The sequence below is a fragment of the Fistularia commersonii genome, chromosome 17 (genome assembly GCF_037954325.1).
Source record: "Fistularia commersonii isolate RoL2024-O1a breed Wild chromosome 17, RoL_Fcom_v1.0, whole genome shotgun sequence".
Lineage (NCBI taxonomy): Eukaryota > Metazoa > Chordata > Actinopteri > Syngnathiformes > Fistulariidae > Fistularia > Fistularia commersonii.
This window is the reverse complement of record NC_141300.1, coordinates 11500369-11522883: the sequence shown is the minus strand read 5'-3', so window position 1 is coordinate 11522883 and position 22515 is coordinate 11500369. Positions and strand designations below refer to the sequence as shown.

Below are 22515 nucleotides of genomic sequence, written 5' to 3'. Positions count from 1 at the left end.
CAACGGACGAGGTGGCCGAGTGGTTAAGGCGATGGACTGCTAATCCATTGTGCTCTGCACGCGTGGGTTCGAATCCCATCCTCGTCGATAAATAATTTAGTATAAAGTCAATTTTTTTCGCTCAAAAACCCGTAGTTTCATGTACGACACTCATTTGAAATACTTTCAAATCTCGCTGTTGATTTCCTGGATGAGACGTCAATTGGATTATAATCTCTATTGTCAAGTGATGATTGGTTGGAGGAATATCATCTACTTCCTGTTTTCAGTTGTTTTTTTTACGTTCCAAATATATATTTTTTTTTACAAACAAATGTAATAATTAACTAATAGTTATAATAGTTATAATAATAGTTATAATAATAAAATTGAAAATAGTGCATTTAAAACTGAAAATAGTATATTTGAGAAAAGCGTAGCTTCGGCGAATATTAGTCATCTGACCACCAGAAAGTGCTGTTATTAAAAAAAACACACACAGTGTTATGCTGTCAAGACTCGATTCTTTTACTGATTTGAGTTTAACCGAATCACTCACCAGAGAGAATCTGGATTTTTGAGTCATATGAATCACAAAGTCAGTCCCCCATCTCTCAGCAGGATTGTGTGGGTCGTTAACTGAGTTACAGAGCGAGTCACTCGTTGCCAGTCACTGTGAGTTACCGAGTGATTCGTACTTTGAATTACTGAGTGAGTTGTTCCTTTCATGAGTCGGAAGGGCGACTGTGAGCACTTCGTTTGCAGCTCGCACTGCAAAAGGGGGCATTGGTTGAAACAAGAAACCAGAGATGTTGCTCCTCCCACAAGGCTAATAAAACCATGTTTAACTAGATACTTTCACACAAAAGCAATTAGAAAAGCAATGGTACTGTGTGATATGTTGTCAGTCTCCTTTTTGCACTTAACTAGCTTGCAGTGGGATGTGCCAGAGGAGGTCTCGTGAGTCGGTCAGATGACTCAGGTTTTGAATGTTTCGTTCACAATTTCGTTTAAATTCTTCACACACTGATTTAATTTTGTTATCTCTCCTTCTTTCCTTGCTCTTTGTTCTTGCTGCAGGCTTCTCAACAGATAGTAAAACAAAAACCCAATGCGATTGCTGAAACATCATCATGAAGACAACAGGTGTCTTGCCTGGCTGAAACACAGCAGTCTATTTGGTTAAGTCTGAGCTTTACCCGTTTCTTAATCTTCTTGTCTTGGCAACTGGACTTGAATTTCTTCACTTGAAGACATTTCAATCCTCATCTGAGAGGATTCTTCAGTCCTAATGACCTTTGGGGATTTCTGTATATACTGTAACTGCCAGGTTTGTGGGCAGGTCTAGCTTATGGTGGCTTCTTGTGTAAATGGAAGTGTTGAGCTGAAGAAAGGGGGCGTAAGGGGGGTTGTTATGCTAAAAGAGGCTTCATTCGTTGGAACAAAGGAGCAACTTAGTGGGATTACCTGGGTTTGAATGTGAAAAGGTAAAGTTAAGCATGAAATTTGTTGTATTACATGAACTGAGGCTCACGTGAACGTTGTCAGGGTCTGGATCTGGTGGTGGGTCTTTCCTGGTAGTTTGGAGGATGCAGATGGTCCTGGTCCGTGTGTGCAAATCTGTCTTGGTATTGATCCCAGTACAGCGTTGTATGGTTATGAAAGGTTGTTTCTAAGGCCCCCTCCTCTGTTCACTGATGGTTTTTCTGTTTCGACAAAGACGGCTTCTTTGACTCCTCTCTCAAACCATTTGTCTTCTCTGGTGAGAATACGGCCATTGCTGTCTTCAAACGAACGGCCCTTGTCCCTCAGGTGTAGGTGGACCTTGGAGTCCTGTCCTGAAGTGGTGGCTCTCCTGTGTTGGGCCATCAGTTTGTGCAGAGGTTGCTTGGCCCCTCCAATGTAAATGTCATCACAGTCCTCATTGCAAGTGATAGCATACACCACATTCTCTATCTTGTGCCTGGGTGTGTTGTCCTTGGGGTGCACCAGTTTTTGCCTCAGGGTGTTGTGGGGTTTGAAATGTACCGGTATATAATTTTTGTTGAACACCCTTCGGAGTCTCTCCGAAACACAGCAACATACGGTGTGACAATGTTCTTTCATTTGCTGTTGTCTTTGTACTGTTCTACGTTACCGAGTCTGGTGGCTTCTGATTTGGCGAAGGCCCAATTAGGGGAGCCACAGAATCTCAAGGCTTTCCTAAAGGAAACTCCCCACAGGTCATCAGAACTGAAGAAGCCTCTCGGATGAGGGGTGAAATGTCTTCAAGTGAAGAAATTCAAGTCCAGTTGCCAAGACATGAAGATTTTGACAAGAATTCACTATGACCCAAATGACTTAGAACCTCCACAAACATCTGAACTTTATCTCATCATATCAAGAAGTGATCAAGTCCCTCTGTAGGGTGGGGCACAATGACTGAAACCAACTGTTGAACTGGAAACATGGAACATCTCAAGCTATTCAAGGCATTTTTAAAAATGCCATTTAGGCATTTTAGCATTCGTAAAGAGTTGAGGGGTGATGCAATTTTTATTTATAGCAGCCTGCGATAGCAGGGCATCATGCACATCATGCTCACAAATCAACCAAAAACGACAGAATCAACCAAATTCAAATATCTTCAGATTTAGGAGGAGGAGCTGCAACCCCTGAGCCTGGGGGAATGTTGGGTTGACAGACCAACCAGTAAACAAATCTTGCTCTCACAAAAAAAGAAATTTTCACATGAAGACTTGGAATGGGATGGATTCACAGATTCCCAGGAAGGTTTGCGGGCCTCCGGTTCACAGGCCAAACAGACAAAGACGACGTTTCTTATAGCAAAGAGCACATCTTGGAAGAACGCAGCTTAACTCAATTGTTATACAAATACTCAATTCATTCTCTGTTTGCTGTGTAATTTGGACAAGTTGCACGGCAGCGGGCGGTGGCGTCAGCAGGGAGGCCGAACCAGCAGCTTCTGCCGGGTCTGCCAAACTCATGTGTCTGCAGGCTTGGCGCTGGTTAAGACGTCGTTTTTGCCACCAGAGACGGATGTCAGGGGTACACAGGGCTTAAAACGCCACAACACTCCAGGTCTTCCATCCCAGCATCGCCCCACTGCTGCCAGCATTCACGGTAACCCTCAAAGAGAATACCTCGTCTCACATTGTATTATAGCCCCCTTATTAATCTTTTATAACACCAATCTCAATTTCTTTAAAACCCAACAGTGAGTTGTGGCTTTTCTGTGCTCTGCTCCAACACGTTGCTGAAGACGAAGAATCTGTTAAAGCGTGTTGTTCAAGTAAGAGAAGGGAGCGGGGACAGACCGCCGACCCGATTTCCCTCTAATTACGGTAAAAGGGTTCGAAGTGACAAGATATGCAAATCAGCGCCGGTGTTGGCATTTCCTTCGGAGCCCCTGAGATGTGACCATTGTTGTTGGTGTCAAGGACAACCTGCGGTGTGTGTCCTCTGAGGGAGGCGCTTCCTTTGGACAACAAAGTATATATGGGATCATTATTTTCAGATTAAGAAAAAAAAAGGCCTACGACAGTTCAATTTTCTATATAAGTAACTAAATACATAGATGGAACATAACATGAAAATGACCATATAAGAAGGGAGTATAACTTTTTTATTGTCCTCATCATTATCAGTATAATGAGTATTATTATTATACTTGATTTTTTTGAGTGGTCACTGGCCATTTAAAGACCGTGAACCGGAGTCCATATAATGATCATCATCATTGATTATATCATATTATTTATTAGAGTAACGATAGCATGAAAATTATTATATAAGAAGTGATATTAACTTAATCATCATCCTCATCATTATCATTATTACTATAATTACCATTGTGGCAGATTTCTATTTAAGTCGTCACTGGCCCTTTAAGGATTGTGATCCTGTGTAGAGAATATTTATACTAAATTATAAGAACAGAATTTCTACCAAATTTACATCAGCCACACAGGATAATATCCATAATAATAACTATTATGAGAATAATAATAATTATGTATAAACATGTTATTATCATCATCATTATATTACATATAAAACTAACAATAAAATGAAAATTACTATAAAGAGGGGAAAGTAACCTTATCATCATCCACATCATTATCACTATAATATAATTATTATTATTATTATTGCCATTATGGCAGATTGCTCTTCAAGTGGTCACTGGCCCTTTAAGGATTGTGATCAGGTGTCAAGAATATTTATCATAAATTATATATAGTAACAAAAGTCTACCAAATTTACGTCATGCGCACAGGATACTATCCATATAATCATTACCATGTAATCATCATCTTCACAATAATACATTACAATGCCATAATCATCATGAGTATAATTATTTTATATATACATCGTATAATAATGTTTATTATATAAAGTACATAATTATCATCGTCCATTCATCCATATTATGATATCATGTATAAATATATAATTATTATAATTTAAAATGCTTATGCACATGAATTATAATTTTAAATGGTGGTTTAATAAAAGAGGGGAATGTGTGTGTCGTTTAGGGACACGATCGCATGAGGTAAAAATAGAGGAAGAGGAGGGTCGAAATAGAGAGAGGGGGGAAGAGAGAGAGAGAGAGAGTGTGTGTGTATGTGTGTGTGTGTGTGTGTTACCGGCCAGCCTGTTGATGTGCTTACCGACACCTACACCGGGCTCCAGCTGACATCCGGACGTCATGTCCTCCTCTTCCTCCTCCTCATCCTCCTCCTCCTCCTCCTCCTCCTCCTCTTCCTCCCCGCCGCCCGCAGCCTAGAGCGGCTCCCCCCCGGGCGGCTCGGCGCGGAGCGTCACTGCGGCAGCATCCGCATCCCCATCCCCGCCGCCGCAGCCTCCATCACGGCCTCTCCGTCAGCCGCACCGGCGGTGGAGCGCGCATACAAACGGATGAGAGGTAAGCGACCGAGCGCCCCCTCGCTCCCTCCGCGGCTGCGGGGGCTCCGGGGGCTCCGGGGGCTTCGGGGGCTCCGGGGGACGGACAGCGGGCGGCGGCCCACCAGGGAGCCGCCGGGGAGTGGAGGCACCGCGGAGAGGAGAGGCTTTGTTAGCGGCGGCCGACACCTTAGCTTTGTTATGCTAAGATGGATGGATGGATGGATGGATGGATGGATGGATGGATGGATGGATGGATAGATAGATAGATAGATAGATAGATAGATAGATAGATAGATAGATAGATAGATAGATAGATAGGTGCAGATGTGTGGTAAAATGAGGTGCTATTAATTTGCATTGCGTTAAAAGGTCAAATTGTTGTTGTGTGTGAATATAGTGGAAAATAATAATGAATGTTGGCAATGAATGCTTGCTTATTTAGTACAATGGTATGTCTTTTTTGGTGGGGATTTAAAAAGCCACTGTTATCATTCATATGTTTCTTCGTGGTTGATTTTGTTTTTTTTTGGGGGGGGGGATTTTAAAAGCAATAGAAGCAGTAAATTTGATTTTGGTGCCAGAATTCAGATGGAATGCGACTTGTGAAGGCTTGTACGTTTCTAAATATTTATATTTATCGCGCTGTTTTGTTGGTGATTTACTAACATTCAAATGTTTAGTCTCTAGAACTTGTTCTAGACACAATTTTCTTACCTTTGAAAGAAATTTTTGAATAATGGGGAGATCATTAGGTGAAACCCTCAACCATCCATGTTGTGTTAATCAACGGTGACTGATTTGCTCAGTTTGATATTAAGCTACCTATAGTTGTAAAGTGTGGCCTCACCTCAGTCTGGTACCAACACCTTGTCCATCAGCACAGGTGACCCTGACAGGTCGCCCTTTGGCTCTGGACAGTAGCTCACACCGTTAAATGCTAAATGGAGCTAACATGCAAGGCGCTAACCAGACCATCAGGACCATCCCATCAGTGACACATCGGCATGCGGACAGGAGGAGGAGCTGGGAATCAAACTGCTAAACTTCCAATCGCAGGGATGCTGCGCTCTACCAGCTGAGCCCCAAGATGCAGTACCAAATGTGCCTGCTTCCACCCTATAAATACAGTATATAGATATGCGCTCTACCAGCTGAGCCCCAAGAAGCAAAACCAGATGTGACCGCTTCTTCCCTGTAGATATCTGCATGAAAAGTTCGAGGGCCTTCAGATATATCCCACCCACTGGTAGTTGCCATGGTGACCGGATAATTGCTCCAGCACTTCACTCCATTAGTGGTCAGAATATCACAACAAGAAAACACTGTTGTTTCGGTTCGATCCCGTCCCCCTTTGCCGCTAACAGCCTCCCTGCTGGCCTAGAAATGCAGGGGCAGTGACGGTTCTTGTCGAGCGACAACCTATCGCGCAAAACAATACTGACCCGACATCCTGGGTGATGTCAAACGGTCTCCACATATATATAGAGCTTCAAACCCTGCCATGGAGGTGCAAACCAGACCATCTGGGGGAGTTCAGTGTCTTGACAAAGGACACTTCGGAATGCATCGGAGGGACGAAACCACCCCACTTGTGTAAAAACAGGGTTCTTACTTGAACTGAAAGCTTTAGGTCGATTTATCGCGCAGTCTAGATGTTCACGCCAGATCCAGATCTCCAGACCACTGATGCAGGTGTAATGTGTTTAATGAAGGTGGTGGTTCTCCAGTCGCCTCACCATCTGCTTGGTCTTTGTCTCCAACAGCCGGTACTGTGGCCTCCTGATGCATCTGCTCAGTCACCATGCAGTGTTCTTGGAAGTCTGTGGTCCTGCTAGCATTAGCCTCCATAGCCATCCAATACACTGCCATTCGCACCTTCTCCACCAAGCCCTTCAGCCTGCTGTGTTCCAGGGGCTCCAGCCCCCACCCTGACCTGCTCCCCACGGGTCAGGCCGTCAACTGCAGCCTTCGAGATGGGATGCGCCCGGAACAGGATGGCGCGGAGAGTCCAGACCGACCCTGCGATGACGTCGTGTCCCATAAACCGTCCAGCCAGAGCTACTCTCTGCCCCCTTACAACACCAGCAAGAGAACCCACATCCTCATCCTGGCCACCACGCGAAGCGGGTCTTCCTTCGTCGGGCAGCTCTTCAACCAGCACCCAGAGGTTGGAACACAAACATCCGATTTTAACATATTTGGTATGCTTTGGTTGAAGTCAGCTTCCGTCCGCCATGGTTGGAGTGCTAGATCTCTGAAACGCATCAACGGGATGTCAGTCAGTTTAAATCACCTGACGCTGGGGAAATAGCGAGGCGATAAAAATAGAGGCGTGTAGGATTTTTTAACACAGTCAGCTGATCCTTGGTCACGACAGGGATCCTTGTGATACGACGTGAGGTTTCAGCGCCAGCCCGATATGCCGTCGGGTGCATAATAAGGAAGCATATAGACAACCCTCCTCTTTCTGACCAGCAACTGTCTCAGAAACACATCATGGGTTCCTGTGGGAGGAACTGTATGGAGAGGTGATAGCTCTGACCCTTTTAGAGGTCACACCTTCAAGGTCATCATGAACTTTGAGGCCAAAGAGCTGAATTTAAGGAGATGAACACTTATAATCGCAAAAATCCGTCTCGTAAATTCAGATATTATGTATCTTTGGTGTTTCCTGGGGCCTCCTGGTAGCACACCAGCTTTTCCAGACTGGATCAGTGGAGCATTATGTGTTATCATAGTTTTGACGCCCTGCAAGGGAAGCTTAACTGTCATATGTGACACCGTTCCAGGTCTTCTACCTGTTCGAACCTCTCTACCACGTCCAGCTGGCGCTGCTGCCTCGGCTGGCCCAAAGTCGGAACCTGGCGGAAAGGAGGGTGATGCTGGGGGCTGCCCGCGACCTCCTGCGCTCCCTGTACCACTGCCACCTCCACAGCCTGGAGAGCTACATAAGACCCCGGCCTGCCAACCACTCCACAGACAAGCTGTTCAGACGAGGAGCGAGTAAGAGACACATGTCAGCACTTCGTCCACGTCACGTGACTCCCACGCCTCGGCGTTAGCACCGCATTGTGTTGAGCCTGCAAATCTGTGTCCCCCCCCACCCTCCCATCCAGGCCGGTCTCTCTGCTCATCCCCGGTTTGTGAGGCTCCTCTGGGGCCCGAGGAGCAGAGCTTAGTGCTGTCCGACGAGGGTGAGTGCGTGAAGAGGTGCGGACCCCTCAATGTGTCCCTCGCCGCCGATGCGTGTCGAACGAAGCGCCATGCCGCCATCAAGACCGTCCGGATCCCCCAAATCAGTGACCTCCGGGCGCTGATAGAAGACCCCCGCCTCAACCTGAAGGTAGACATATCCGTATTTTGATATCAAGCTCCAAAACAAGACAATGGAACTTGCAAAAAAACTAAGAGTACAAGTCTGAAACAGGACTTTTCTTGCCTCTCCCAAACCAAGACCTTGTTTCTTACCAACTATAAAGTCTCCATTGACTGGCGCTGACCTGCTGACGGCGTGTTATTGTGTGCGCGGTGATATTACAGAGTGAAGGTTGGATAAAACGATCAATGCGGCTGTAGATTGATATTGATCGGGCGTGTCGTGACAAACGGGCGCGCCCTCGGAAACACATGTTCACACACCGGCACCATGTGGCGGAGTTCCTCTGACTTTGATATGATAGAGTGTGTAATGAGTGTGACACCGCATCGACCTGGGTAACTGAGCGTTGCACTCATGAGGAGCATTGGAAAGCACAGGCAGTGGAATTAACTTGTTCGCCTCCAGCGTTCCTCTTCTTCTTCGTCTCTTATTACACACCAGGTTTTTTCCTCATTGTCGGTGACATTTTGAGTGACGACGGAGCATGTGGTGACAGCGGTGAGGTAGAGGAGTTCAAAGTGGAGGTTGTAGTGGATCAAGGAGCGTCCACAAGCCCCTTTTTGTTGGCATTGGTGATGGACAAGCTGGTAGATGAGGTTAGACAGGAATCTCCATGGATCATGGTGTTTGCAGACGACATCGTAATCTGTAGCGAGAGCGAGGAGGTGGAGGACAATCGCAAGAGATGGAGTCATGCCCTGGACAGGAGAGGGATGAAGGGTAGCCACTGCAAGATAGAATACATGCGTGTGAATGAGAGGAACCCGAGTGGACCGGTGAAGTTACAGGACCTTGAGATATAGAAGGTGAAGGATTTTGAGTACTTTGAGTCAACAGAGCAATGGAGAGGGTGGCCAGATGTGTGCGAGAAGGTGGTTCATATGAGGATAAAGAGTATGAAAGGAAAGGTGGAGAAGACGGAGGTGAGACCGGCCATGTTGTTTGGCTTCAAGACAGTTGGAAGCCAGGCGGCAGCGCCGGAGGCAGCGGGGATGAAGATGTGGACGTTCTCTTTGGGCGTGAGGAGGGTGGAGAGGATCAGGAAGGAGTTGTCTGGAGATGTTTTAGACATGGACAGAAACGGGATTATGAAGTTCTGGGTCAAATGGTGAGATTGGAAATGCCAGGAAAGAGGTCTGGTGAAAGATGGGATTTATGCGTGGAGAACGGAGAGGGTTAGATGGAGGCAGATGATTGTCTGTTGGTTAGAGGGTGACAGTATAACAGTGACATCGTATAACTCCCGCCTCATCATCAGGTGGTGCAGCTAGTTCGAGATCCTCGCGGCATCCTGGCGTCTCGAATCGAGACCTTCCGCGACACGTACCGTCTGTGGCGCCTGTGGAGAGCGACCGGGCGCCGGCCTCACAACCTGGACCTGGGACAGATCAATACAGTGTGCGAGGACTTCCGCAGGTCTGTGTCCACGGGTCTGGCCAGACCGGCGTGGCTCAGAGGGAGGTACATGCTTCTCAGGTGAGATAGAACACCATTTGGGGGGGGGCAGAAAAAGAAAGACATTCCAGTTCTCCTCTTCCTGTCTTCTCAGGTATGAGGACTTGGCCCGGTATCCTCTCCAGAAGACCAGGGAGCTCTACAGCTTCCTTGGTCTGGTTCTGGACCGCAACGTGAAGGACTGGATCATCAACAACACCCGCGGCAGCAGCGACCTCTCCGCCCGACAGAAGTTCACCACCGTCCGGGACTCGGCCGCCAACGCAGAGAACTGGAGGGTCAAGCTGTCCTTTGACATGGTGGTGTACACTCAGACCGCCTGCCAGCCGCTGCTGGAGCTGCTCGGCTACAAGACAGTGTTCCACCCCAGAGAACTGAGGAATCTCTCCCACTCTTTAGTGGAGGACAGGACGTTTCTCCCGTTTTTTTAGAACTTTGAGGGTCCGGGTCAAGGGCACAAGGACAAGACTGAGATGGAGAGTGTCCCGTCGGCAACCAGCGCTGCAGCTGAGCCCATCTATTTGTTTAAAACATACATTGGTGTTACCCGGGTGATCTGATAATGTCTGTACGTGTTTCTTTGCGTTCCCATGCCATTCAACTACCTCCGTAGGCATAGAGAAGTCCTGTGTGACGACACGAAACGACCAGCCATCGCTCATGTTTTTAAACGACACGCCACCTCTCACCGGAGACGTTGTTGGCCCGGAGCGGGGACGTGGCCGGAGACGCCACTCCACCCCTCTTCCTGAGGTGCCACTCTAGAACCCCGACAGGCAGATGACCAACATCCCGAACTAACACCCGGCTGTTGTCACCCCTCCAATGATTGCCGTGCCACCAAATAAAATCTGAATGTTGAGGCGCCAGTGGACGCCTTGACGTACAATCGTAACAAGCTCGAGATGTTGTGGTCACAGCCGCCGACTCCAATGTCTTTTTTGGATCTTTGGTGCTTGTCTTTCTGCATGAAGTCCTCTGTTTTTGTCTCTGTGTAGGGGAGCGCTTGTTTGGCATTGAGACCCCGGGATAAGTTTTGCTGAAAGTTAAAGCCGGAACCTTCTGTCCATCATTTGCGTTCATTTCTTGCATAATTCTGTACATTAGCGGGGAACTTGCAGGTGTATAGCCAGCAAACTCAGCAAACGGAGCAATATCACCAGAAGTCCTGGGTGGCCAGTGTTCTGAAGTATGCTCTACTGAAAAGAAATCTGAGAAGAAGAACCCCATGGTGTTGGTATAACCAGAGAGAAAAATTCTCCATCCATATGCCACGATATATCTAATGGCCATCCAGACCGCTGCCGTCTACTGCACTGCCTCTTTCTCAGGAAAGTTTTGAAGTGAACTATACACTGCTCTCTAGTGGATACATTGCTTAACACCATGGAAAGGTCAAGCATAATTAGGAAGTATGTTGACATTGGCACTTGACAACGCACGCATCTATTTATATATGAAATGGGAGCATAGATTAGTTCAAGCTCCCGAGCTTGAACAAACAATCAAGTCAAAATTGGACTCACTTTGACAGTTATCCCGACAGAACTAGCTTTACTCTCCCCGGGAGGACAGAACCAGGAAATGCAGATTTAGATTTAACACAACAGCTGCAGTTCAAGAACACTAGATGCACTGACATAACAACTGGATCAAAAGTCATGAAATGATTTCTCAGTGGCTGCGGCATCCATAACATATGAAATAGAATATTCAGAAAAGCAGGAGACCTCTAAGTACCAAAGAGAGAACCTCGGCAAACACAGAACAACAGCTCATGATAACTCGGGAGAATGTTACTACTCTTGCGCAAGTGACATTGCAATACTGCTGCAAAGTCAAGAGCACCATCTTTTATCTCCAGTTATTACCGTGACAGCTCTCAGGTCAGAGGGTGTCGCTTCTCCCATCAGTCCACTGAATCTATGATGAGTAAGAACAGGAGGCAGTGCAGGTAGAGAAGATGAAGGAGTGAGGAGGGTCACCCGGCAGCTGGTTTGTTTTCCATTCACCCGTCTTCAACAGCTTTACCCGATAGGGTGTTGTTGGGGAAGTAGCCTGAGCCGGGTCGCTTCCTGCAGCTCTTCCGAGGGGAGATGGAGTTCCCAGGCAAGTCAGAAGAGTCCCATCTGACCAGATCCCCAAGCCACCTCATCATCTGGAAAAGATGGAGGCTGAACAACAAAGCAAACTTCCTAGTTTCGTCATTAAAAGTAGAAATTAATACACTTCAGATGAAAAAGTGAGGGCAATGTACCTTTGTACCTTTGTACCTTTGTCAAGTGGCAGGCCACTTCAGCCAAATGTCTCCCGGCGGTAACAGCTTTCCCATGCCACCGTACTCTAGCAGTATGGCTTAATTCCTCACTCGTCCTTGTGCCGAACAGACTGGTTGATCTTGAAGTTTTTCCTGATCTGCATCTTCATCAGGGTAGTCGCCCTTGAGATGGACAGTTCCAGTAGACCTCGTTAATTCTGTGGAATCCAGTGTCCACGATGAAACCAGCCCCCTCCCTTCAAGTCCTTCAGCGGTCAAACCCTCTAATTGTCCCCGAATCTTCAGATTCATTTCCCCGTCTGGCATTTTAATTCGTCCGACCCCCCTATCTAGGTTCTCTGCAGTTCCTCTGCTTTCGACTTGATTAGTCACCCAGTCTTCGATCACATCGGAAGAGAAAAAAAATGATGTCATCTTGTGTAAATTTTTTTTGGCGAGGGTGAAAATGAGCAATTCATATGGTCACTTTATGGACTGACTGTGCAAGAGTTAGTGATGCCACAAAGAGAATATTTCACTCTACCAGATATACAGCAAACTAAAACTTTGACAACTGGAGAGAACGTTGGCAGTCAAGATCTTCTTGGGTCCCTTGTAGGGAGTATGCAGAGCAGTGGGGAATGGACGGACGCCAACAAAGTAGTTACAGGGATCCAGCAGGATCTTGCAGTGTCAAAGGTGTGGCTTGGGTGTCAGGATCATCCAGAATTGGGAGTAAACTGAAGGGAGTCAGGGACTTGGATGACGTCAACAGTATAGCACAAGTAACTGGGATCTTCCAACGTAAACTAGGTGAAGCATCAATGGCAAGTTGGGAGTCAAGATCTTCCTATACAGGATGTATGGGACTGGAAGGACTTAGACAATGTAGCTAAAGATGAGGCATAGGTAGTCAGGCCCTTCCTGTGTAGAGTACATGGCCTTGAAGAGCCTTCTAGGGTCCTAAAGGAGGGGGCAGGACTTGTACCTTTTAAATAAAACAAGAAGACACCAGACAGAAAACACAGCTGTCTTTATTTCCACAGATGTCCCGCTTGCAAAAATAAGTCTGTGGTCCACAAAGATGGCTTAGTCTACAAAGTTCGATCGTCATCGGGGGTCGGCTGCAGCAGGATTGGGGAGCAAAGTGACAGGGCGAGTCCTGGTTTACTGTCGCTAAATAAATAAAAACATCAGGAAAGGACATTGGAAATAGGATCAACTGGATGAAGTAAGAGGTCCATCTCATCCGGGCCAAGGGAAAACTTCGCATCAGGTATAAACACACAAACACTACATGGTAACCCTCTGAGCACCAGCCTCTGAAACAAATATACATGAAACCAAATTCCAACTCCCTGTCTTTATGAATCCTTCAAGTCTTCAGGGATCTCAAAGAACAATTCCGGCGTTGAGCGTTTTCAAGCATCAGTTTCTTCTGTGCGTGGCTTCTATGCGACCACGCCAGCGGTGAGGATTGGGTGCAGGGCCTTGGCCCCACCCAACTTTCCTGCTAAAGGATAGCAAACAGACCCGGAGTAGCCCCTGGAAGTCGGGGAGAACCGGTGTGTTGGTAGTAAGTACAGCGCTGCATGGAGTACTACAGCTGGAGTACTGGTAAGCAACTGGTCATGTGACCCAAGCGAGGAGTAGGGTTCGAGTGTCACCCGTTCAATTACTGACACTTGCTATTAAAATGAGACTGACTTTTTTATACTCTTTGATTATCTCATGGGGACAAGTTAATCATGATGAGGGAATGCAATGCTTTCTTATGGGTTGCTCGATTATCTTGTGGGAACAACTTTACATGCTTATTTGCAACGTGAACACAAGCAAACCATGTAGTTTGATTATCTTGTGGCAACGACTTAACATAGTTATTTGAACGCTAAGCACAAGTTAATCATCATGTGGGAACAACTACTTTCCTATGAGTTGTTCAATTATCTTGTGGGAACAACTTAACTGTTATTTGCAACATGAACACAAGCTAAACATGACATGGGAAAAGACACTTCCCTTAGTGTTGATCAATTCTCTTGCGGGAACAATTTTACATAGTTCTTTGCGCCGGGAGCGCAAGTTAATAATGAGGTTTGATTATCCCGTGGGAACAACTTAACAGTTACTAGAACAGTGAATCCAAGTTAATCATGTTTGATTATCTTGTGGGAACGACTTAACATCATTACATGTGCTTTGAGCACAAGTTACTCTGGGAACAAGATACTTCCCTGTGGATAGTTTGATTATCTTATTGGAATGACTTAACGTGGTTATAATATTTCATCTCATAGGTAACGGTAACCAGCCGAACCCTCGCGTTCCCACACAACTATTATCTTGTGCGCACAAGATAAAAAGGGCATGCAGTTGGATGCTGACAGCAATCTGGAACTTCTCATTACATCACTGCTGACCTTCCGTTGTCTGACCGGGTGTTGATGTCTGTTTGTCTGGTCGTAAAGAGTGTGTGTGTGTGCATGTGTGTGTGTGTGTGTGTGTGTGTGTGTGTGTGTGTGTGTCCTCCATGCACCACAGCTGCCTGTCATCACACGTTACACTGCCGCTGGTGTTTGAGCCTCTTTCCGACACACGTCTAGTCTGTGGAGCTTCACCAGGCTTCAGTACAGTGTCAGAAATACTTCCACACACACATGCATGCACACGCGCGCACACACACACACACACACACAGCTGCCGGCCCATCAGTCAGCTTTGTCCTTCTTCCTCGGGGTGACTTTACTTGCCACAGCGGACCCCACCGCCCCTACCCCTCCCGTCACCACGGAGACGCTCCCTTTCACCAGTCCGGCGCCGGCCGCCGGAACGCTGGTCACCGCCGTCTTCGTTAGCTCAAAACTTCTGCTCCCGACCCAGGCGACTCCTCCCAGCGTCGCGCCGACCACGTTACGCGTCATGCTGAACAGGCCGCCGCCGACTCGCCACATGACTCCGCCCTCTGGCCGGGGGTGGTCCTTGTCTGAGTCCGAGATATGAGGAGAGGATGGCGGGAAATCACACAGTGATTTACAAAGTATTTGCGCAGTGGCTAGCTCTTCCTCCTCACAGCAGGAAGGTCCCTGGTGGAATGAATGAGAGGGTGAATGGTTGTAAACTAGAACCTCGACTCACGAATTTAATTCGTCCTTTGACCCCGTTCGGGAACCAAATCAATTGTTCCCGTTGAAATCAGTGGAAACCCTATTGATCCGTTCTCCAGCCCCAAAAAACATACTGCGCTCTTTTGAAACGTTTTTATGGGGAATTATAGATAACCTCAATTATTTCTATTTTTCTCTTCTTGCTGGCACTTGCATTTGTAGTTTCCTTGACTGAATCAGCTAAAGTAAAGCCTTTTTGGATATGGAACCCCTGCTAAATAACTCTTGCTGATAATATAGCTGTCTTTCATTCATCAAAACCGATAATCACTTTTCTATTTCTTCTGAGACTTGAGACCTTTGCTTCATTAATGTTGGCGCCCCTTTAGCCACATCAGGATTGTACAGATGTTTGACTCAGCACTGTGATAGATACTTAGCGAGATCTGTAACAGGAACGCCGCTCTCACGTTTAGCTATTATTTCCTTCTTCAGATCGACAGCAATTCTTAACTTCTTCTTAACACCACTTACACCAGCGATCGTAGCCTTTTTGGGAGCCATAATGAGGCTAACTTACTGAAAAAAAGCATCATAACAGAAAAACACAACAATAAAGGATGTAAACAATGCGGAGTGGCACGCACAACTGCTACGCTACACCAGGGAAAGACCACCAGTTTGTTTGTCGGTGTGTTCGTGCAGTGAGGCTTTTTCTAAGCCCAATTCAAGATTTGTTCAAAATAAGGGCGGTTAGCATGCCAACGTTTTACTGTAAGTCTCCATATGACACCTAAATGAGAGGGTGGATTGTTACGTGTCTATTTGTGGCCCTGTGATAGATCCAGGGCGAACTCCACCTCTCAGCCAATGACAGCTGGCATAGGATAACAACAGGATAAACAGCAGCGATAATGAAAGAAAGAAAGAATTAAATTTTCAGAAATTAGTTGAAAAATAATCAAAATGATTGTCAGACTCATGAGGACCCTCCAAATAATAATGAATTTAGTCTCTAAAAATGTCCCCCTGGTGAACGAAATGAGAAGATGAATCTTAATGGTTTCAGACTGGAACTGTTCCTTCCAAGCTCTGGATGTTCCTCCTCACCTTGTGGGTCCTCCTCCTGGAGGCTGTCGGGTTGTGCGTCCTCCTCCTCCTCTCTGTCCACGCCGCCGTCGAGGTTGTCACAGTCGACGGGTGAGGAAGAGCCGCTGTCGTCCTCCGAGCTCACAACCTGAAACAGCGTCACCGTCACCTTCGCTGTCAATGACCTCAGGGAATGCATTTGTGTGTCAGGAGAACATGGCATTTGGGATAAACATCAACTTTCTTCGCTCTCAACTCCTTCTCAGAGGTTGATGGGATTAGAAGATTTTTTTTTTTTTTTCAGGATTCATAGGTTGAGGGGTTTCCCCTCCTGCCTGGGGATTTGCACACTCAACTAATGTTGCAGTTAATCATAAGGTCATCTTGCTGTTTGCGCAGGAATTTAACAGATATAGTTTTAAATTATCATTGTCATCATTGTTATTCTTCTGCTTATAATCATAATTGTCATTACTATTATTTGATATTTATTATCATAATAACCATCATTTGTATGATTATCATTATTTTTATTCTCATTATCCCCATTGTTTCATTATTATCATAATCAACAAGGTCATCATTATTATTATCATCATATATAATATAGATGATACATCATCATGATTATAATGATATAATATCTATATTACATATGAGCAATAAAAATATAATAGTACATATAATATTATTATTATTACAGCTACCATCGTCATTGCATTAGTCTTATCACTATAATGATAATAATAATAATTATTATTACCGTCGTTATTTTTCCGCTATCATCATCATCACACTTATTTTTTATTATTATCATCTTGTTGACGTCATAATAGATAATGACCGTGCGCATCCATACACTTCCGGTATTGTCCGCTAGGGGGCGTGGCTAACGGTGGATCCCTGCAAATTCCGTCCGTGGGATTTGGGCCGAACCCACGGTTCCGTGGGGGGGGGGGGGGAATACTAACAAACAAGGGTGTATACCGAAAGGAAAAAGAAAACCGCAACTTTGCCTTTGCGGTCAGAGTGGAAAAGACGCACGAAATTGCAACGACGCTCACACGCACGCTCCCGCATGCACGCGTCCGATGACTGGACATGCGGCATCCCGCAACGCCCCCCCGCCTCCCGCTTCCCTCACCTTCATCCCGCCGCGGAGGTCCAGCGTGGCCGGGACGAGTCCTGCGTGGATGCCGCCGTCCCTCCAGCCCTCCGTTGTTTTTCTGTCAATCCCTGAGCGGAAGTGACGTAGGCTTGTTGACCGGCGGCTCGAGCTGCACGCGCCCCCTTGTCACGCGGAGGGGCTCGGGGGAGGCGAGGAGCCCGTGGTGACGTCATTTCAACGTGACGTCAGACGTCGGGGCTTTGTTGACGTCACGGAGAAAAGGTAAATAAACGCAGTATACCATTAACTACTGGAGCGAGTACTTTTGTAGTATTTTTGTTTTATGTAGTATTGTGTCGTGTAGTTCCGTTGTTGTCCACCAGAGGGCGCTAGAAGCGAAGTCAGGCAGCTAGATGTAAAAATCATAACATGAAATAAGTCGCTTTTACTGCTACAAATACTAGCAATGCAAGGGAAAATCAGTATCAGAAGAATCAGGTCGTATCAATATGCATGTATATATATATATATATATATATATATATATATATATATATACATATATATAGTAGCGAGTCACAATGTTGATGCTCGTTTTCTGGTTTTCTGTGTGATTGTGTGGGGTTGCTGGGAATTTTGCGGGTGTGGTTTGGACTGCAAAAAATTATGTTTTTTGTTTTTTTTTTACCTGGAATCGGCCAAAAACAGTTAGCTGTATTGCAGGCTTGTGTGGCCAACCACAGCTATTCCTTATTTAACGGACGTTTTATCCAGGTGTCTCCCTGACTAAGACACTATATATGGATAATTGATATATGGCTTATCAATTAACAATAACAACAGCAATAGCAACAGTAGGGATGGTGATAGTAGTAGTAGTAGTAGTAGTAGTAGTAATAGCAGTTTTAGTCGTAGCAGTATGCTCCAAGAATGCATTTATCTATGTCAAAATTATGACAAAAATAACAAAATAAAATAATCAAGACACAGTGATTGTGTAACATAAACAGTAATAACTCATGAATAGAGCAGCAGTGGGGCACATTTAGGTCAGGGGTAATTATTTATAAACTGCATGTAATCATCCTGGGTAATCTCCCGATTTTCACTCTTCCTCACGATGATGGCTGAAATAGTCTTGTTTCTATTTCCGTGGATGTCCTGATGAGCCTCTGGGGATCCCGGCATCACTTAGGGCCCCGCTGTCACACATTTCCCGGCCCCCAAAGGCGGCCCGGGCCCTTTTCCGTTCCACTGCCCGAGTCTCAGAGGTCCCAGCTAGGCAGGGGGTCTCCGCCGCTCTGTTTTGCCGGGGTCTCCTCACTACGTGCTGCTGGTCCCGGAGTGGCTGAATGCCAGGTCAAGGGTTCAAATCCCGCCGGCTCTTCAAGATGAAAGGGTGTTTCCTGCTTCCAGATGATCCACTCAAGTGTGGAACTGCTCTCGACATGCAGAGACGTCGCAGTTACTTGTAGCCCCGGGGTGGACGAAGAAGCGCCACAACATCACAAAGAGTCTGCAGGTCCACCGCAACACTGTCTTCTGTACTCCTTAATGACTGGACAGTGTTAGCTGGTGTTTTCGTGCCTCTGCATGTTTGATTTGGGTTTGGAACCAAACCTTAATTGTCTCTGAAATCGAACATTCCTGACACCTCCTAGTGTGTTGAAGTGTTGTTTAGCAAGTCACTGAACCCCTAACTGCTCGCCTGGCGGTGGTTGACGACTTTCCTACTGTTCATGGTTCATCCATGATGGGCTAATTACAGAGAATGAATTTCCCCAAGGATAAATTACTATTATTATGACTTTTGCGCTTGGAATTAGCGAGGTGCTAGCCGCGATAGCTCTCCAGGCTTTGAGGAAATGATGTCCAACAGCGAAGTCCACCTTGGCACCCTTTATATGAGAACCTCCATTCTCCTCTTCCTGTTCTCACTTCACTTTAGCCCCCTCTCTGACTCCTTTTGCTATCGCAATTCATACAGTAGTCCAGGACGGTGGTTAAGCCAATGCCACGTTAAGAATGCTTCAACGGTAGCGTCCTCTCAAGTCAGAGATGGAGCAAGAGTAGTATCTGCCTGAAGGTTCAGGTGTGTACTTTATTCAACCTTAGAAGGGAGGAGTTTCACAGATCCAGAAGTACCTAGCATCAGGTATGTGGTGGAGTGAAGATGGCAGGAAGTAGATACTGGTAAAGAGCATACGAGTGAAAGTCTAAGGTACCAAGCCTGGTGTACCAATCAGAGCAACCAGAACCACATGGTCCATCAGTGGAGCAGGACATCACTGAAGCTGCTTCTCTGTCTGGAGGTGATGCTGTGCAGCGGATGGATTGTCCATGACGGACAGGAGCCTGGCCGGTACAGAGGTGACCACCACAGAGCTAGCCCTCCTTGCCAGTTTGTCCAGATGTGATGCAGCAAAACAGTCGAACAGAACATCTGCAGAAGCTTCTCACAAGGATGCAAGTCTTCTTGGAGGGTACAGTCGGCTGTGGAGGCCACCTGTGTTCTGGTCCATCAAGCGACAAAGAAGCTACAAAGTTAGTGAGTAAGACAAGGCGCAGAGGAAGCCTCGTTGGTGTGACGACGGATCAGACATCTTGAGAGAGCCAACTGTAAATGATCTAACATGAGGACCAGCTGTTCTCTCCTGGGGTCACTCAAGAGGCGCCTCGGGTGATGTTTGGACGCCGACACACTGGGTTCATCGGCAGTCCGGCTCCGGGGCGATGGCGTCGGCGCCGACCAAAAAGGAAAGCTCGCCGGCGCGAAGGTCCGCAGCAGTTGGGTTACATGATGTGAACATAAACGCCGACCACTTCCTCCTGGTTCCTGTGAGAACCCAACTTTGACCCCAACATCTTGCTCCCAGCGTCGAGCGAAAACACCCGCCCCCTCCCCCTCGGGGGAGCCGAGATCTACGAGGTCCCCGCTTTCCTTCCAGCCGATCTTCCGTGGTGTTTTTCTTAAAAAAGCGGTCGGGGCGGAAGTGGTCGCTGTTATGTAAGCTGGCGAGATTGAAGTGTCAGGAACGAGACGCTCCGCAGGAGAAGATCTCAGCTCGGGGCTGAGTAAACAATCATGGAAGAAGGACAGTTTCCTGGAACGGGTTTCGCACAGGGAAAAAAAAAAGAAAAGAAAAGAAAAGAAAAATCCGGACAGAATTAGCTGAACGGGGAGGATGTCACAGTTTTCCACTCGCACAAAGGAAAAGGGGGCCTGAAACATGCCTGGGGGTCGTGGAGAAGCCGTGTTCTTCAAAATGTCTCATCACGAATGTGATATCAAACAAAATCATTCCCAGAGAGACGTTTTTGACGTTAAAAGACCATCTGCAGGACAGGAGAGAAGATGTACATCTCATTCAAAGCACCTTTGAAGGCCTTCCGGCTATTATATCCTGAGGGGTGGTATGGCGGCACGGCAAGAAGGTCCCAGGTTGGATTCCCCCAGGAGGCCTCTCCTTGTGGAGTCTCCATGCTCTCCCTTTGTCTGCACTGGGTTCCTTCGGGTTCTACGGGTTCCTCCCACAGAACATGTAGGAAGTCCAATGGAGAATGGGTGAATAGTTGTATGCTTCTTTTGGTCGTGGCCTTGTGATTGATTGGCAACTGGTCCAGAGTGAACCTCCCGCCCCCCTACCAGCTCCCCATCCACGACTAGATGTGCTCGTAATGTGGTACAGATAATGAATGAATGAATGAATGAATGAAGTAGTGGAAACCACCACCCAAACAGTGACCTTGAACCAGATGTTCAAAGCAGGAAAATGGGACATACGTGTTTTGTTTCCAGTGAAGAAAGACAACAGGAAATACAAAACATGTCGTCACGGCAGCAGCGAGTGAAGACACACAGCTGTGGTCGACATCATGGAGGTCATGGAGCCTCTGACCAGCGCATGAGAAGAAGAAGCACCAGCATCCAGCTGTTAGTGATGAGAGGAGCCACTGTTTCCTGTTAGCCGGCAGTTGATCTCAGTGTTGTTACCGAACAGTCAGGATTCACGCCAGAAACTGGACCTCATAGCTCATTAGTGTCACTATATTTCATTCATTCATATATTCGGGGCGGGGTTCACCCTGGACCGTTCCATCTCAGATCCACATTTTTGAGGCACACAACCAGTCACCTTCTCATTCACACCTTGTTTTTTTGAGAGTCTTGAACTTCTCTCTCTTGACAACAAGCCCGTGCAGCTGTGAAGACAGGAGTTTGGGCGAAAAGTGTCACTTCATCTTCAGGGTGTAAAGAAAAAGAGGACAACCAGGTTAAGATGGATTGATCCGGAATAGATCTCGGATACTGCTCGGTCAGCGCGACCGGCCCGTTCATTCAACGGGTGTCTCCTGAAAAGTAATAAACACACTGAACAATAACAGTCTCCACGGTCACCGGCCAAATGTTAATAATCCGTTACCCGCACGGTTTATACAAAAAACAACCTCAGATCAATTCCAAAAAACCCCTCACCTGCTCCTGCCTCCTCTCTGCAGTACCTCCATTCGCCACAGGGGGCAGCACATGTCTATGTGGATGCAGAGTTGAATTTAGAAATTACAATTAGATAAATGTTATAATTGTTTATAAATAAAATGAAAATTAAATTGAATAAATGAATGAATAATAAATAAATGCATAAATGATGCATCACTGATTCTGAAGTGATCAGCATCAGATCAAGAAACCTTCCGCTGGCTGTTTGTTAGCTTAGTTGGAACCCGAACGGCCGGTGCGCTAACTTACTGTCGAAAAGTGAAACGTCACCTTTGGCTTCTGAATGAAGACGTGACGCTGGTTCTCTTCCCTTGGCGGTGAAGGGTTTCTGGCTCTTTCTTTTCCGATTTGAAACGGTAACGTAGAAGTAAAAGCATCACTAAAGCTGGAATGCATCTCTTTATATGCTGACGATGTTCGACTTTATCTGTGAGAATATTTTTCATGTGATTATTGATCAATCACACCGTTGATCGTTTACCTCTTGATCAGTTTGCAAATCAAAGTGATTTTGCTGATGGCAAACCCCCAGCTGCTGCTGAGTGTGTTTCATACACTGCCACACACACCCACACAAGAATACACACATTTTGCCACATGCAGTGAAAACACAAAACAAGGCACTGCTAATATTCCACGCTACTCGCGCACGCACACACACACACGCACACACACACACACACATACACACGCAAACTTGACTTATGAGCGTGTTGTTTGGGAATG

At 46.5% G+C, this 22515-nt stretch overlaps 2 protein-coding genes and 1 non-coding gene across 3 annotated transcripts; 2 read left to right on the top strand and 1 right to left on the bottom strand.

The window, feature by feature from the left end:
* Window positions 1-5: 5 nt before the first annotated feature.
* Window positions 6-87, top strand: trnas-gcu (transfer RNA serine (anticodon GCU)). The gene has a single exon. It is a non-coding gene; the product is annotated as a tRNA-Ser (tRNA).
* A 4488-nt stretch (window positions 88-4575) lies between these two features.
* Window positions 4576-10625, top strand: LOC147225166 (carbohydrate sulfotransferase 1-like). Its single transcript, XM_086162993.1, has 6 exons — window positions 4576-4912; window positions 6657-7060; window positions 7683-7896; window positions 8010-8236; window positions 9531-9748; window positions 9822-10625. Exons 2-6 carry the CDS (start codon window positions 6695-6697, stop codon window positions 10156-10158), a joined length of 1362 nt encoding a protein of 453 aa, XP_086019119.1. The 5' UTR covers window positions 4576-4912; window positions 6657-6694; the 3' UTR covers window positions 10159-10625.
* A 2379-nt stretch (window positions 10626-13004) lies between these two features.
* Window positions 13005-17459, bottom strand: LOC147225165 (transmembrane protein 263-B). The gene is made up of 3 exons (XM_086162752.1): window positions 17325-17459; window positions 16202-16328; window positions 13005-14970 (listed from the first exon to the last, which is right to left on the bottom strand). Exons 1-3 carry the CDS (start codon window positions 17328-17330, stop codon window positions 14696-14698), a joined length of 408 nt encoding a protein of 135 aa, XP_086018878.1. The 5' UTR covers window positions 17331-17459; the 3' UTR covers window positions 13005-14695.
* Between the last annotated feature and the right edge of the window lie 5056 nt (window positions 17460-22515).